The sequence below is a fragment of the Hylobates moloch genome, unplaced genomic scaffold (genome assembly GCF_009828535.3).
Source record: "Hylobates moloch isolate HMO894 unplaced genomic scaffold, HMol_V3 SCAFFOLD_1, whole genome shotgun sequence".
NCBI lineage: Eukaryota > Metazoa > Chordata > Mammalia > Primates > Hylobatidae > Hylobates > Hylobates moloch.
The window spans coordinates 40,864,463-40,878,089 of NW_026652276.1; the positions used below are offsets into that span (position 1 = coordinate 40,864,463).

At 40.6% G+C, this 13,627-nt stretch overlaps 1 protein-coding gene across 5 annotated transcripts in view; it reads left to right on the forward strand.

Annotated features, from left to right (window-relative positions):
- The window catches only part of FLACC1 (flagellum associated containing coiled-coil domains 1), a 75,859-nt gene that overhangs the window by 42,269 nt on the left and 19,963 nt on the right, over positions 1–13,627 (forward strand). For all 5 annotated transcript variants that reach the window (XM_058439745.1, XM_058439739.1, XM_058439741.1 and 2 more), the window contains 2 exons: positions 11,426–11,525; positions 13,078–13,181. In XM_058439745.1, coding sequence (XP_058295728.1) covers positions 11,426–11,525; positions 13,078–13,181 — 204 coding nt within the window. The remainder of the gene's footprint in view (positions 1–11,425; positions 11,526–13,077; positions 13,182–13,627) is intronic.

A 13,627-nucleotide genomic window follows, 5' to 3' on the forward strand; every position in this document is an offset into this window, starting at 1 on the left:
GCAAGCAGCAGCCCCTGTGGAAGTCAGGGAATGGGAGTGGTTCTCAGGCCACTGGGTTGATGTTCCAAAAGGTAGTGTTGCTGCCTTTGTCACACAGAAGGGTTTGTGCAGAGTGGGGAGAAGCAGGTGGCTGTGAGCCCTACACAGATCCCATGCACTTGGCAAGACAGATGCACTCCCACAGTGTTCCACTGGCAGCAGCAAGCTAAGTTCCAGTTAGCCTGCACTCAGAACTTGCAACTGTCCTGAGTCATATATGTTCCCTGCAGAGATAGCAATCACAGCTTTCAGGCCAAGCCCCTCCCTGTCCACTGCAAAGCCAGGCACCCAGTTCCTGCACTGGCAGTTCCTGCACTCATGGCTGCAGCCCACTTTTCACTCTCCTCCACCCTGGCTCTGGCCAAGGGAGTTCATCCCCACCAAAGGTTATATCATGAAACCCAGTTGGAGGCTTCTTTCAACCTGCAACCACTGCCTGAACTTTTTGGCTGTCCTCCACAGGGTTCCCTGTGAGGAACAGTAAGAAATGGCTTCCCTCTGTCCATGCTGAAACCTGGGAGTGCGTGCAAGAATCTTCCTGCCACTGCTCCCACTTTTATATTCCACATCCCTCCCCAAGTCAGTTCCTGTGCTGGGTAGGGTTAGGGCCTTCTCCCATGGTCTGGACTTTCGGGATCCACAGTGGGGGTGTGTATTCTAGGAGTAATGCAGGGTGAGTCCCCCCTCTCACACTCTGGGAACTCACAGCCCTTCGCCAGATTCACAGTGTAACCTGCAGCCTCCTGCTTCCTTCAAAGGGTCTGTAGATTCCTTTGGTTTTCCTGTTCAGTTTCTGCATTGCTCCTTGAAAAAAGTTCAGTGTGAATCTCTACAACTATTTTGTTTTTCCAAGTGGGAGAAGCATGCTAGCAATGCCTCTAATCTGCCATTTTGGAAAAACACAAACAAATTTCTTCTTCTTTTGAGAAGTGTCTGCTCATGTCTTTTGCCCACTTTTTAACGGGGTTGTTTTTTGCTTGTTCAATTGTTTAAGTTACTTATAGATACTGGATATTAGACATTTGTCAGATGCATAGTTTGTGAATATTTTCTCTTTTTTTTTTGTAGGTTGCCTGTTTACTTCATTGATGGGTTTTTTGCTGTGCAGAAGCTCTTTAGTTTAATTAGGTCCCACTTGTCAATTTTTGTTTTTGTTGCAGTTGCTTTTGAGGACTTAGTCATAAATTCTTTCCCAAGGCCAATGTTCAGAATGGTATTTCTTAGGTTTTCTTCTAGGATTCTTAGAGTTTGAGGTCTTATGTTTAAATCTTTAAGGCATCTTGGGTTGATTTTTGTATATGGTGAAAGGTAGGGGTCCAGTTTTATTTTTCTGCATATGGCTAGCCAGCTATCCCAGCATCATTTATTGAATAGGGAACTCTTTCCCTACCACTTGTTTTTGTCTACTTTGTTGAAGATCTGATGGATGTAGGTGTGCAGCTTTATTTCTGAGTTTGCTATTCTGTTCCATTGATCTATGTGTCTGTTTTTGTATCAGTACCAAGCTGTTTTGGTTACTGTAGCCTTATTTTTTTTTTTTTATTTCTACAGGTTATTAGGGAACAGGAGGTGTTTGGTTACACGAGTGAGTACTTTAGTGGTGATTTGTGAGATTTTGGTGCACTCATCACCCGAGCAGTATACACTGCACTCAATTTGTAGTCTTTTATCCCTCACCCCCTTCCCACTCTTTCCCCCTGAGTCCCCAAAATCCATTCTGTTATTCTTATGCCTTTGCATCCTCATAGCTTAGCTTCCCCTTATGAGTGAGAACATATGATGTTTGGTTTTCCATTCCTGAGTTACTTCACTTAGAATAAGTCTCCAATCTCATCCAAGTTGTGTTGATGCCATTAATTCATTACTTTTTGTGACTGAGTAGTATTCTATCATATATATATGGAATTTCTGAATCAAATGGTAGTTCTACTTTTAGTTCTTTAAAGAATCTCTATGCTGTTTTCCATAGCGGTTGTACTAGTTTACATTCCCACCAGCAGTGTAGAAGTGTTCTCTGTTCACCACATCCATGCCAACATGTATTTTTTTTTTTTTTTTGATTATGGCCATTCTTGTAGGAGTAAGGTGGTATCTCACTGTGGTTTTGATTTGCATTTCCCTGATCATTAGTGATGTTGAGCACTTTTTCACATGTTTGTTGGCCATTTGTATATCTTCTTTTGAGAACTGTCTATTCATGTCCTTAGCCCACTTTTTGATGGGTTATTTGTTTTTTCTTGCTAATTTGTTTTAGTTCATTGGAGATTCTGGATATTAGTCCTTTGTCAGATGTATAGATTGTGAAGATTTTCTCCCACTCTGTGGGTTGTCTATTTGCCCTGATGACTATTCTTTTTGCCATGCAAAAGCTCTTAAGTTTAATTAAGTTCCAGCCATTTATCTTTGTTTTTATGACATTTGCTTTTGTGTTCTTGGTAATGAAATCCTTGCCTAAGCCAATGTCTAGAAGGGTTTTTCTGATGTTATCTTCTAGAATTTTTATATTTTGAGGTCTTAGATTTAAGTCCTTGATCCATCTTGAGTTGATTTTTGTGTGAGATGAGAGATGAGGATCCAGTTTCATTCTCCTACATGTGGCTAGCCAATTATCCCAGCACCATTTGTTGAATAAGATGTCCTTTACCCACTTTATATTTGTGTTTGCTTGGTCAAAGATCAGTTGGCTGTAAGTATTTGGGTTTATTTCTGAGTTCACTATTCTGTTCCATTGGTCTATGTGCCTATATTTATACCAGTACCATGCTGTTTTGGTGACTATGGCCATATAATATAGTTTGAAATCAGGTAATGTGATGCCTCCAGATTTGTTGGGTTTTTTGTTTTTTGATTTTTTGTTTGTTTGTTTTGCTTTGTTTTGTTTTGCTTCGTCTTGCTTTGGCTATGTGGGCTCTTTTTTGGTTCCATATGAATTTTAGGATTTTTTTTTTCTAGTTCTGTGAAAAACAATAGTGGTATTTTGATGGGAATTGCGTTAAATTTGTAGATTGCTTTTGGCAGTATGATCTTTTTCACAATATTGATTCTACCTATCAATGAGCATGGGATGTGTTTCCATCTGTTTGTGTCATCTATGATTTCTTTAGCAGTGTTTTATAGTTTTCCTTGTACAGGTCTTACACCTCCTTGGTTAGGTATAGTCCTAAAAATTTTATTTTTCTTTTGCAGCTATTGTAAAAGGGGTTGAGTTCTTGATTTGATTTTCACCTTAGTCACTGTCAGTGTATAGCAGAGCTACTGATTTGTGCACATTAATTTTGTATCTGGAAACTCTACTGAATTCTTTTATCAGTTCTAGGAGCTTTTTGGAGGAATCTTTAGGGTTTTGTAGGTATACAATTATATCATCAGCAAACAGCAACAGTTTGACTTCCTCTTTACTGATCTGGGTGCCTTTATTTCTGTCTCTTGTCTGATTGCTCTGGCTAGGACTTCCAGTACTATGTTGAAGAGGAGTGGTGAGAGTGGGCATCCTTGTCATGTTCCAGTCCTCAGTGGGAATGCTTCCAACTTTTCCCCATTCAGTATGATTTTGGCTGTGGGTTTGTCATAGATGGCTTTTATTACATTGAGGTAGACCCTTGTATGCCAATTTTGCTGAGAGTTTTAATCATAAAGCATGCTGGATTTTGTTAAATGCTTTTTCTGCATCTATTGAAATGATCATGTGATTTTAATTTTTAATTCTTTTTATTTTGTGTATCACATTTATTGACTTGAGTATGTTAAGCCTATATCCCTGGTATGAAACCCACTTGATTATGGTGGATTATCTTTTTGATATATTGTTGGATTCAGTTAGCCAGTATTTTGTTAAGGATTTTTGCATCTGTGTTCATCAAGGATATTGGTCTGTAGTTTTCTTTTTTGATTATGTCTTTTCCTGTTTTTAGTATTAGGGTGATACTGGCTTCATACAATGATTTAGGGAGGATTCCCTCTATATCTCGTGGAATAGTGTTAATAGGATTGGTACCAATCCTTCTTTGAATGTCTGGTAGAGTTCTGCTGTGAATCCATCTGGTCCTGGACTTTTTTGTGTTGGTAATTTTTTTATTATCATTTCAATCTCACTGCTTGTTATTGGTCTGTTCAGGGTATCTAATTCTTCCTGATTTAAGCTAGGAGGGTTGTATCTTTCCAGGAATTTATCCATCTCCTCTAGGTTTTCTAGTTTATGTACGTAAAGGTGTTCACAGTAGCCTTGAATGATCTCTTGTATTTCTGTGGTGTCAGTTGTAATATCTCCCTTTTCATTTCTAATTAAGCTTATTTGGATTTTCTCTCTTCTTGGAGAATCTTGCTAATGATCTATCAATTTTATTTGTCTTTTCAAAGAACCAGCTTTTTGTTTCATTTATCTTTTGTATTTTTTGTTTGTTTGTTTGATTTCATTCAGTTCTGCTCTGATCTTGGTTATTTCCTTTCTTCTGCTGGGTTTGTGTTTGGTTTGTTCTTGTTTCTCTAGTTCCTTGAGGTGTGACCTTAGATTGTCTGTTTTTGCTCTTTCAGACTTTTTTATATAAGTGTTTAGGGCTTTTAGCTTTCCTCTTTGCACTGCCTTTGCTGTATCCCAGAGGTTTTGATAGGTTTTATGTCACTGTTGTCATTCAGTTTGAAGAATTTTTTTAAATTTCCATCTTGATTTCATTGTTGACCCAATGATCATTCAGGAGCAGGTTATTTAATTTCCATGTATTTGTATGGTTTTGAACATTCCTTTTGGAGTTGATTTCCAGTTTTATTCCACTGTGGTCTGAGAGAATGCTTGATATAATTTCAATTTTAAATTTATTGAGGCTTGTTTTGTGGCCTATCATATGGTCTATCTTGGAGAAAGTTCCATGTGCTGTTGAATAAATGTATATTCTGGGGTTGTTGGATAGAATGTTCTGTAAATATCTCTTAAGTCCATTTGTTCCAGGGTATATTTTAAATCCATTGTTTCTTTGTTAACTTTCTGTCTTCTTGACCTGTCTAGTGCCGTCAGTGGAGTAATGAAGTCTGCCACTATCATTGTGTTGCTGTCTATCTCATTTTTTAGGTCTGGGAGTAATTGTTTTATAAATTTGGGAGTTCCAGTGTTAGGCGCATATATATTTAGGATTGTGATATTTTCCTGTTGGAGAAGGCCTTTTGCCATTATATAATGTCCCTCTTTGTCTTTTTTAACTGCCGTTGCTTTAAAGTTTGTCTTGTCTGATATAAGAATAGCTACTCCTGCTCGCTTTTGGTGTCCATTTGCATGGAATGTCTTTTTCCACCTCTTTACCTTAAGTTTATGAGTTCTTATGTGTTAGGTGAGTCTCCTAAAGGCAGCAGACAGTTGATTGGTGAATTCTTACCCATTCAGCAATTCCGTATCTTTTAAGTAGAGCATTTAGTCCATTTATATTCAATGTTAGTATTGAGATGTGAGGTACCATTCCATTCATTGCGCTATTTGTTGCCTGTATGCCTTGGGTTTTTTTTGTTTTTGTTTTTGTTTTTGCTTTTTTTTGTATTATAGGTCCTGTGAGATTTATGCTTTAAAGAGGTTCTGTTTTGATGTGTTTCCAGGATTTGTTTCAAGACTTAGAGCTCCTTTTAGCAGTTTTTGTAGTGCTGCCTTGGTAATGGCAAGTTCTTTTAGCATTTGTTTGTCTGAAAAAGACTGTATCTTTCCTTCATTTATGAAGCTTAGTTTTGCTGGATACAAAATTCTTGGCTGATAATTGTTTTGTTTAAGGAGGCTGAAGATAGGGCCCCAATCCTTTCTTGCTTGTAAGGTTTCTGCTGAGAAATCTGCTGTTAGTCTGATAGGTTTTCCTTTACAGGTTACCTGGTGCTTTTGCCTCACAGCTCTTAAGATTCTTTCCTTCATCCTAACTTTAGATAACCTGATGACAATGTGTGTAGGCTATGATCTTTTTGTGGTAAATTTCTCAGGTGTTCTTTGAGCTTCTTGTATTTGGATATCTAGGTCTCTAGCAAGGGTGGGGAAGTTTCCCTTGATTATTGCCCAAATGTGTTTCCGAACTTTCAGATTTCTCTTCTTCCTCAGGAACACTAATTATTTTTACGTTTGGTCATTTAACGTAATCCCAGACTTCTTGGAGGCTTTGTTCATATTTTCTTATTCTTTTTTCTTTGTCTTTGTTGGATTGGGTTAATTCAAAACCTTGCCTTCAGGCCCTGAGTTCTTTCTTCTGCTTGTTCAATTCTATTGCTGAGACTTTCCAGAGCATTTTGCATTTCTATAAGTGTGTCTGTTGTTTCCTGAGGTTTTGATTGTTTTTTATTTATGTTATTTCATTGAAGATTTTGCCCCTCATTTCTTGTATCATTTTTTTGATTTCCTTAAATTGGGCTTTGCCTTTCTCTGGTGCCTCCTTGATGAGCTTAATAACGGACCTTCTGAATTCTTTCTCAGGTAGATCAGGGGTTTCTTCTTGGTTTAGATCCATATCTGGTAAGCTAGTGTGATTTTGGGGGGGATGTTAAAGAACCTTGTTTTTTCATATTACCAGAGTTAGTTTTCTTGTTCCTTCTCATTTGGGTAGGTTCTGTCAGAGGGAAGGTCTAGGGCTCAAGGCTGTTGTTCAGATTCTTTTGTCCGATGGGGTGTTCTCTTGATGTAGTACTCTCCCCTTTTTCCTAGGGATGTGGCTTCCTGAGAGCCCAAGCTGTAGTGATTGTTATCTCTTTTTAGGATCTAGACATCCAGCAGGCCTACCAGGTTCCAGGCTGGTATTGGGGGTTGTCTGCACAGAGTCCTGTGATGTAAACCATCTGTGGGTCTCTCAGCTGTGGATACCAGCACCCGCTCTGGTAGAGGTAGCAGGGGAGTGAGATGGACTCTGTGAGGGTCCTTAGTTTTGGTCATTTAATGCACTGTTTTGGTGCTGGTTGGCCTCCTGCCAGGAAGTGATGCTTTCAAGACAGCGTCAGCTGTGGTAGTATGGGGAGGATCAGGCGGTGGGTGGGGCCCTAGAACTCCCAAGAGTATATGCCCTTTGTCCTCAGCTACCAGGGTGGGTAGGAAAGGACCATCAGGTCGGGGCAGGGCTAGGCGTGTCTGAGCTCAGACTCTTCTTGGGCGAGTCTTGCTGCAGCTGCTGTGAGGATGGAGGTGTGGTTCCCAGGTAAATGGAATTATGTTACCAGGAGGATTATGGCTATCTCTGCTGTGTCATGCAGGTTGTCAGGGAAGTGGAGGAAAACTGGCAGTCACAGACCTCACCTAGCTCCCACGAAACCCAGAAGATCGAGCTCACTCCCACCATGCCCCCAACCCAGTAGTACCAAGTCTGTTTCCAGGCAGTGGGCAAACAGGGCTGAGAACTTGCCCCAGGCTACCAGCCTCCCAGCTGCAAAAGCAAGTAGTGCTTTTGTGCTTCCCTGACTGTGGAGTCTGCACACCAGATTCATGCCTTCCCCCAAGTTCTGGCCAGGAGATTTCCTGTTCGGTTAGAATTGTTACAAAATTCATCTGGAGTTTTCCTTCTCCCTGTGACGTTTTCTGAGTTCCTCTGGCAGTCCTCCCCAGGTAGCCCTGTGAGACAAGTCAGAAATGTCTTCCCTGGGAACCCAGAGAGCCCACAGGGCTTTTCTTGCTACTTCCTTTACCCCTGTATTTCACTTGGTTCTCTAAATTGACTCAGCTCCAGGTAAGGTCAGAATCTTCTCCCATGATCTAGACCTTCAGGTTCCCCGGTGAGGTTGTGTGTTTGAAGGTGGACAATCCCCCTTTCCTACTTCCACATTTTGGGCACTCACAGTATTTGGGGCATCTCCCGGGTCCTGCAGGAGCAATCCACTACCTTCAGAGGGTCTGTGGATTCTCTTGGCTTTCCTAAATTATTCCTGCAGTAGTTCTGGAGCAAAGGTTCACGATGCAAGACTCCACATGCTGCTCTGTCCATCCAAGTGGGAGCTGCAACCTAGTCCTGCCTCCCGTCCACCATCTCTGTAGCCTTATATTAATAGTATAGTTTGAAGTCAGGTAATGAGATGCCTCCAGCTTTGTTCTTTTTGCTTAGGATTTCTTTGCCTATTTAGGCTCTTTTTTGGTTCCGTATGAATTTTACAATAATTTTTTCTAATTCTGTGAAAAATGATGTTGGTAGTTTGACAGGAATAGCATTTAATCTCTTAATTGCTTTAAGTAGTGTGACCACCTTAATATTGACTCTTCTGATCCATGAGCATGGAATGTTTTTTCATTTGTTTGTGTTGTCTCTTTCAGCAGCAATTTATAGTTCTCGTTTTACCTCCTTGGTCAGCTATATTTTTAGGGATTTTATTCTTTTTGTGTCTATTGTGAATGGGATTACATTCTTGATCTGGCTGTCAGCTTGGACATTATTGGTGTATAGAAATGCTACTGATTTTTTGTACATTGATTTTGTATCCTGAAACTTTACTTAACTTGTTTATCAGTTCCAGGAGCCTTTTGGCAGATTCTTTAGAGTTTTCTAGATATGGAATTATATTATCAGTGAACAGAAAAATTTGACTTCTTCTTTTCCTATTTGGATGCCTTTTATTTCTTTCTCTTGCCTAATGGCTCTAGCTAGTACTTCCAGTGCTATGTTGAATAAGAGTGGTGAGAGTGGGCATCCTTGTCTTGTGCTAGTTCTCAAGGGGAATGCTTCCAGCTTTTGCCCATTCAGTAGGATGTTGGCTGTGGGTTTGTCATAAATGGCTCTTATTATTTTGAAGTATGTTCTTTTGATAACCTAATTTGCTGAGAGTTTTTATCATGAAGGGATGTTGGATTTTATCAAAGGCTTTTTCCATGTCTATTGAGATGATCATATGGGTTTTCTTTCTAATTCTGTTTATATGGTGAATCACATTTATGGATTCACGTATGTTGAACCAACCTTGCATTGTGAGAATGAAGCCTACTTGATCATGGTGAATTAACTTTTTTTTTTTTTGAGTCAGTGTCTCATTCTGTCACCTGGGCTGGAGTGCAGCGGCACAATCACAGCTCATTGAAGACTTAACCTCCTGGGCTGGAGTGATCCTCACACCTCAGCCTCCTAAATAGCTGGGACCACTACACCCAGCTAATTTTTTATTTTTTCTGTAGACATGGGGTCTCATATCATGTTGCTCAGACTCCTGGGCTCAAGCAATTCTCCTGTCTCAACCTCCCATAGTGCTAGGATAACAGGTATGAGCCACCGTGCCTGGCCATGAATTAACTTTTTCATGTGTAGCTGGATTCAATTTGCAAGTATTTTGTTGAGCGTTTTTTCAGTCTATATTCATAGGGATATTGGCCTGTAGTTTCTTTTTTTGTCTTTGCCAGATTTTGGTATAAGGATAATGCCAGCTTCATAGAATAAGTTAGGGAGGAGTCCCTCCTCCTCATTTTTTTGGAATAGTTTCAGTAGAATTGGTACCAGCTCTTCTTTGTACTTTTGGTAGAATTTGGCTGTGAATCTTTCTGGTCCCAGGATTTTTTTTTTTTTGAGTGTTAGATTATTTTATTACTGAATCAATTTCAAAACTCAATATTGTCTATTTGGGGTTTCAATTGCTTCTTGATTCAATCTTTGGAGGTTGTATTTCCAGGAATTTATCCATTTCCTGTAGATTTTCTTGTTTGTATGCATACGGATGTTCATAATGGTCTCTGAGGATCTTTTATATTTCTGTGGGATTGGTTGTAATGTCACTTTTGTCCTTTCTGAATGTGCTTGTTTGGATCGTCATTTTTTTTCTTTGCTAATGTAGCTAGCACTCTATCGGTCTTGCATATCCTTTCAAAGATCCAACTTTTTGTTTCATTGATTCTTTGTATGGATTTTTGAATCTTGATTCCATTCAGTTCTGTTCTGATTTTAGTTATTTCTTTTCTTCTCCTAGCTTTGGGGTTAGTTTGTTCTTGTTTTGGAATGAACATTTTTAAGGCCTTTAATATATATGGCCAAATTGCCATCCAAAAAAATGTATCACTCTGCACTGCCACAAGCAAAGCATGGAGTGCTCCCGTCATCTCAGAATAAAACCCATCCATTTAATCAGCTCATTTGATGAAGGCCCAGGAAAACAAAGTTACGGTATGATTCTTACTAGGTAGATGAAGAGAGTTAAGAGATGGCTAGTGGGGCGGGAAAGGACTGAAGCCTCAAGCCTTCATCCTATTTAGTTGTGAAGTATAGTGACCAACCAGTTCTAGTTAGCCTGAGACTTTCCAGGTTTTAGCACTGAGAGTCCAGAGTCCCAGGAAACCCCTAAGTGTCAGGCAGACAAGGACACTTGGTTGCTCTATCAAAAGTTAAACACCAGTACCACCTCTAAAGTTCTATTTACCACTTACAGTTTCAGTTTTGAGCCTGTGTCTAAAACTCATTATTTTAAGATACTCCTTGGTATATTCAGGGAAAATATCATAGAGCAGAGCCTAAGACCTGTGAGTGGTAAATAGAATAGGTCAGGTGTGAATCCTTCTGCTAACCTGAAAAATAAGGCAGTCAGCGTCCTTGGACCCTGCTAGCGGCATCCAGGTCCAGGGCCTTCCCCCTCCTAGGGTTCCATGTTCATGAAATCTGAACCAAGCAACAGTATTGGTATTAGATTAGGCTTATCTAACCTCAACCACAAAAGAAAGTTAGATTTGCTAAGAAAAAGTGGACATTCTCTGAAAAACATCCCCTTATTTTCTAAGTGTTCAAATTAACTACTAGGCATTTCCTTTCTTCTTCTTTTTTTTTTTTTTTAGACGGAGTCTCACTCTGTCACCAGGCTGGAGTGCAGTGGTGTGATCTCGGCTCACTTCAACCTCTGCCTTCTAGGTTCAAGTGATTCTTCTGCCTCAGCCTCCCAAGTAGCTGGGACTACAGGTGTGTGCCACCACACCCAGCTAATTTTTGTATTTTTAGTAGAGACGGGGTTTCACCATGTTGGCCAGGATGGTCTCGACCTCTTGACCTTGTGATCTGCCTGCCTCCACCTCCCAAAGTGCTGGGATTACAGGTGTGAGCCAGCGCACCCAGCCTCCTTTCTTCTTGTGCTATTGAAGAGGGATTTGTGATTTAGGGGGAGCTGACATGATTCTTCAACATGGAGAACTCTACCTGTCTTCAAAGGAAGTTCAGTTCTAGTGGGGCAAACACTGTGCATAGTTTGCCCTTGACCTTTGGGTTCCATAAGCTCTCTGTTGGGCTGGGCTGGAATTTACTTCTCACCAGTCACCCATGGAGGACCTACTCTGTGAGGGCCCCAGGTAAGGGAAGATGCACAGAACATGGTGCTGGGCCCTGGCCCACTGTGCAGTGCCAAGAGGAGTCCTCCCTGAGTTGAGTTTTACAGCCTCTCCAGGTCACCTTCATTTTAGGACTCTTTTCTTCATGGTGCCTTTGTACCTCCCCAGGACAGTATTTATGATGAAATGGAAGAGAAGTGGTCAAAACAGAAGGCAAAATGGAGGAAGGATGAGAAGTTGGAGCGAGAAAATACCCTGCTACAGCAAAGTGAGTACAGAAACTCTAGCTTTTCTGATGACAAGTGCATTAAAAAACTGCCATGAAGTTTGGTCTTGACTTGAGGAAGGTAGCCTTGGGCTTACCAAGGGTGATGGGCCACATGAATCTATCAATGTGGTTGGCATGGATACCTGAATGGAAGGTGCCCAGAGTTTTCATGAAAGCAAAATGAGAACAAGGGTAGGGTGTTTTTTGAAGTTCAGGCATCTGATCTAAGAGAGTCTAAGCCTGTACCTTCTGAAACTCATTTGGTCCAAGTTTGCCCATGATGGCTGGAACAAATGCTAGAATCCCTGTAGGGAGTGCAGACTTATTATCTAGAAATAGATGAACATAAAGTTTCAAGAGTTCTTTAGTTAGAATGTGAAATGTTCACTTGCATGTGGGCAGGGGGCAGATAGGAACAACACAATCCATTATACTAAGAGCTTCTATATTCCCACGTCTTCTAGAAGGAAGTCACACTTGGTAAATATTTTTAATATTTCCAACAATTAACACAGAGCTTGCATCATACAAAGTACTCTATAGGTGCACCTCCCACCCCCACTGAACGTGTTCATAAAAGGAAAAAAGAAGAGAATTTGTAGAGACTACTCCAGGCCTAGAAGACTAGTTGAGGTCGGAGTGGGACCTCTATAGATCTATTCCACATTCCACGCCAACCACATTCATTTCAGATTTAGTTGATTTTAACAAATTACTCATTTAAATGCAGACACCCCGTAGGAAAATTAATTCACATTCTGGTGGGCACTCTGGACTGCCAGAAGGTAATATGAAGACCCTGGAGTTAAGGCTGGGGAATGGGAGGGGGAGCTGCTCCTGTCTGGGGCTTTACCTAGAATTCTAGTGCAATAGAACCCAAGTCATATCCCAGATTCTAGCTACTCATACGACTGTCATCCCATGTTGCCAAAGTCTAAGTAAAGACGTAACCACCAGTTTTGGAAGACCAGAATTTAGCTGCTCACCATCCAGCTCAGTCAGAGGCTTACCCTGTCAGACCAGAGACTCCCTGTCCATCCCCAGAATTGCAATACTGAAGAAATCTGTGTTTCCTTTCACCCCTCCTTCCTCTTGTTTGATACTGGGGCTCTACTGGCAGGTTTCCTTGCCCAGGAAAATAGCTGAAGCCTACTTCTACCCCAGCACTAAGTACAGGATGAATTTTATTGCTGGCAAAGTAACGTTAGCTAAGAGCTTTATTTTAAGATAAAGATATCCATGATAGCATAGTGGTTACGTCAGCAGAGGGAATGGACAAAATAAAAAGCAACAGATTAAAAATAAACTACATACAAAAGAACCAGAGATGTTGGTGGTAAATCCCATATGACTAATGTGATTGAGGACAACCACCGTGCTCACCTCACCCTCAAGCACCTTCAGGTGAGTGTCAGAGGCTGAACACCAGGCTGCAATGACCTTGAGTCTGACACAGTCTGGAATTGCTTTTATCTTTAGATATTCTGGGTTTCTCGTTGCACCTGCTTTTCCCATCTTTACACATATATGTGCTTTCCTGTCACTTCCACAGAAAAAAAGATGACCAAAAAATTCGAATTGGAGTCAGGAGAAGAAGAGAAGAAAATAAATGAATCCTGCAGTGCTGTCTTTGAGAACTTCATTCGAGAGAAGGAGGTAACTCAGCCCAAAGCACCTTGGTGATTGAATGTGTAGTCCAGGTGGTACGCCCAAGTCCCCAGGTGTGCCTCCATAATTAGGTGATCTTTTTGTCTTTCTGGGCATAATCCTCCTCTCCCAGCTTTCTGGAAACGTATGCAAATAGACTGACAGTCTTGCTGTCCTTTAGCTGGACAATCTTCCCACAGTCTAGACAGTCTTATCAAAGGGTTCTTAGAACAAAAATTTTAATTAACTGGAAATAACAGAATGCTAAACATGCAGAAATTGAAATTCCTTATTTTGCCAAAATCCCATCTCTGAATATCCTTTTCATTCTTCACTGTAGCTGTTATAGCTGTAGTGGTATTACTGGGCGCCAGGTCAGGTACAGGTTTAACTTTATAGGAACTCTTGCCAAAACTATTTTCCAATGTAGTTGTACCATTTTATTCTTGCATCTT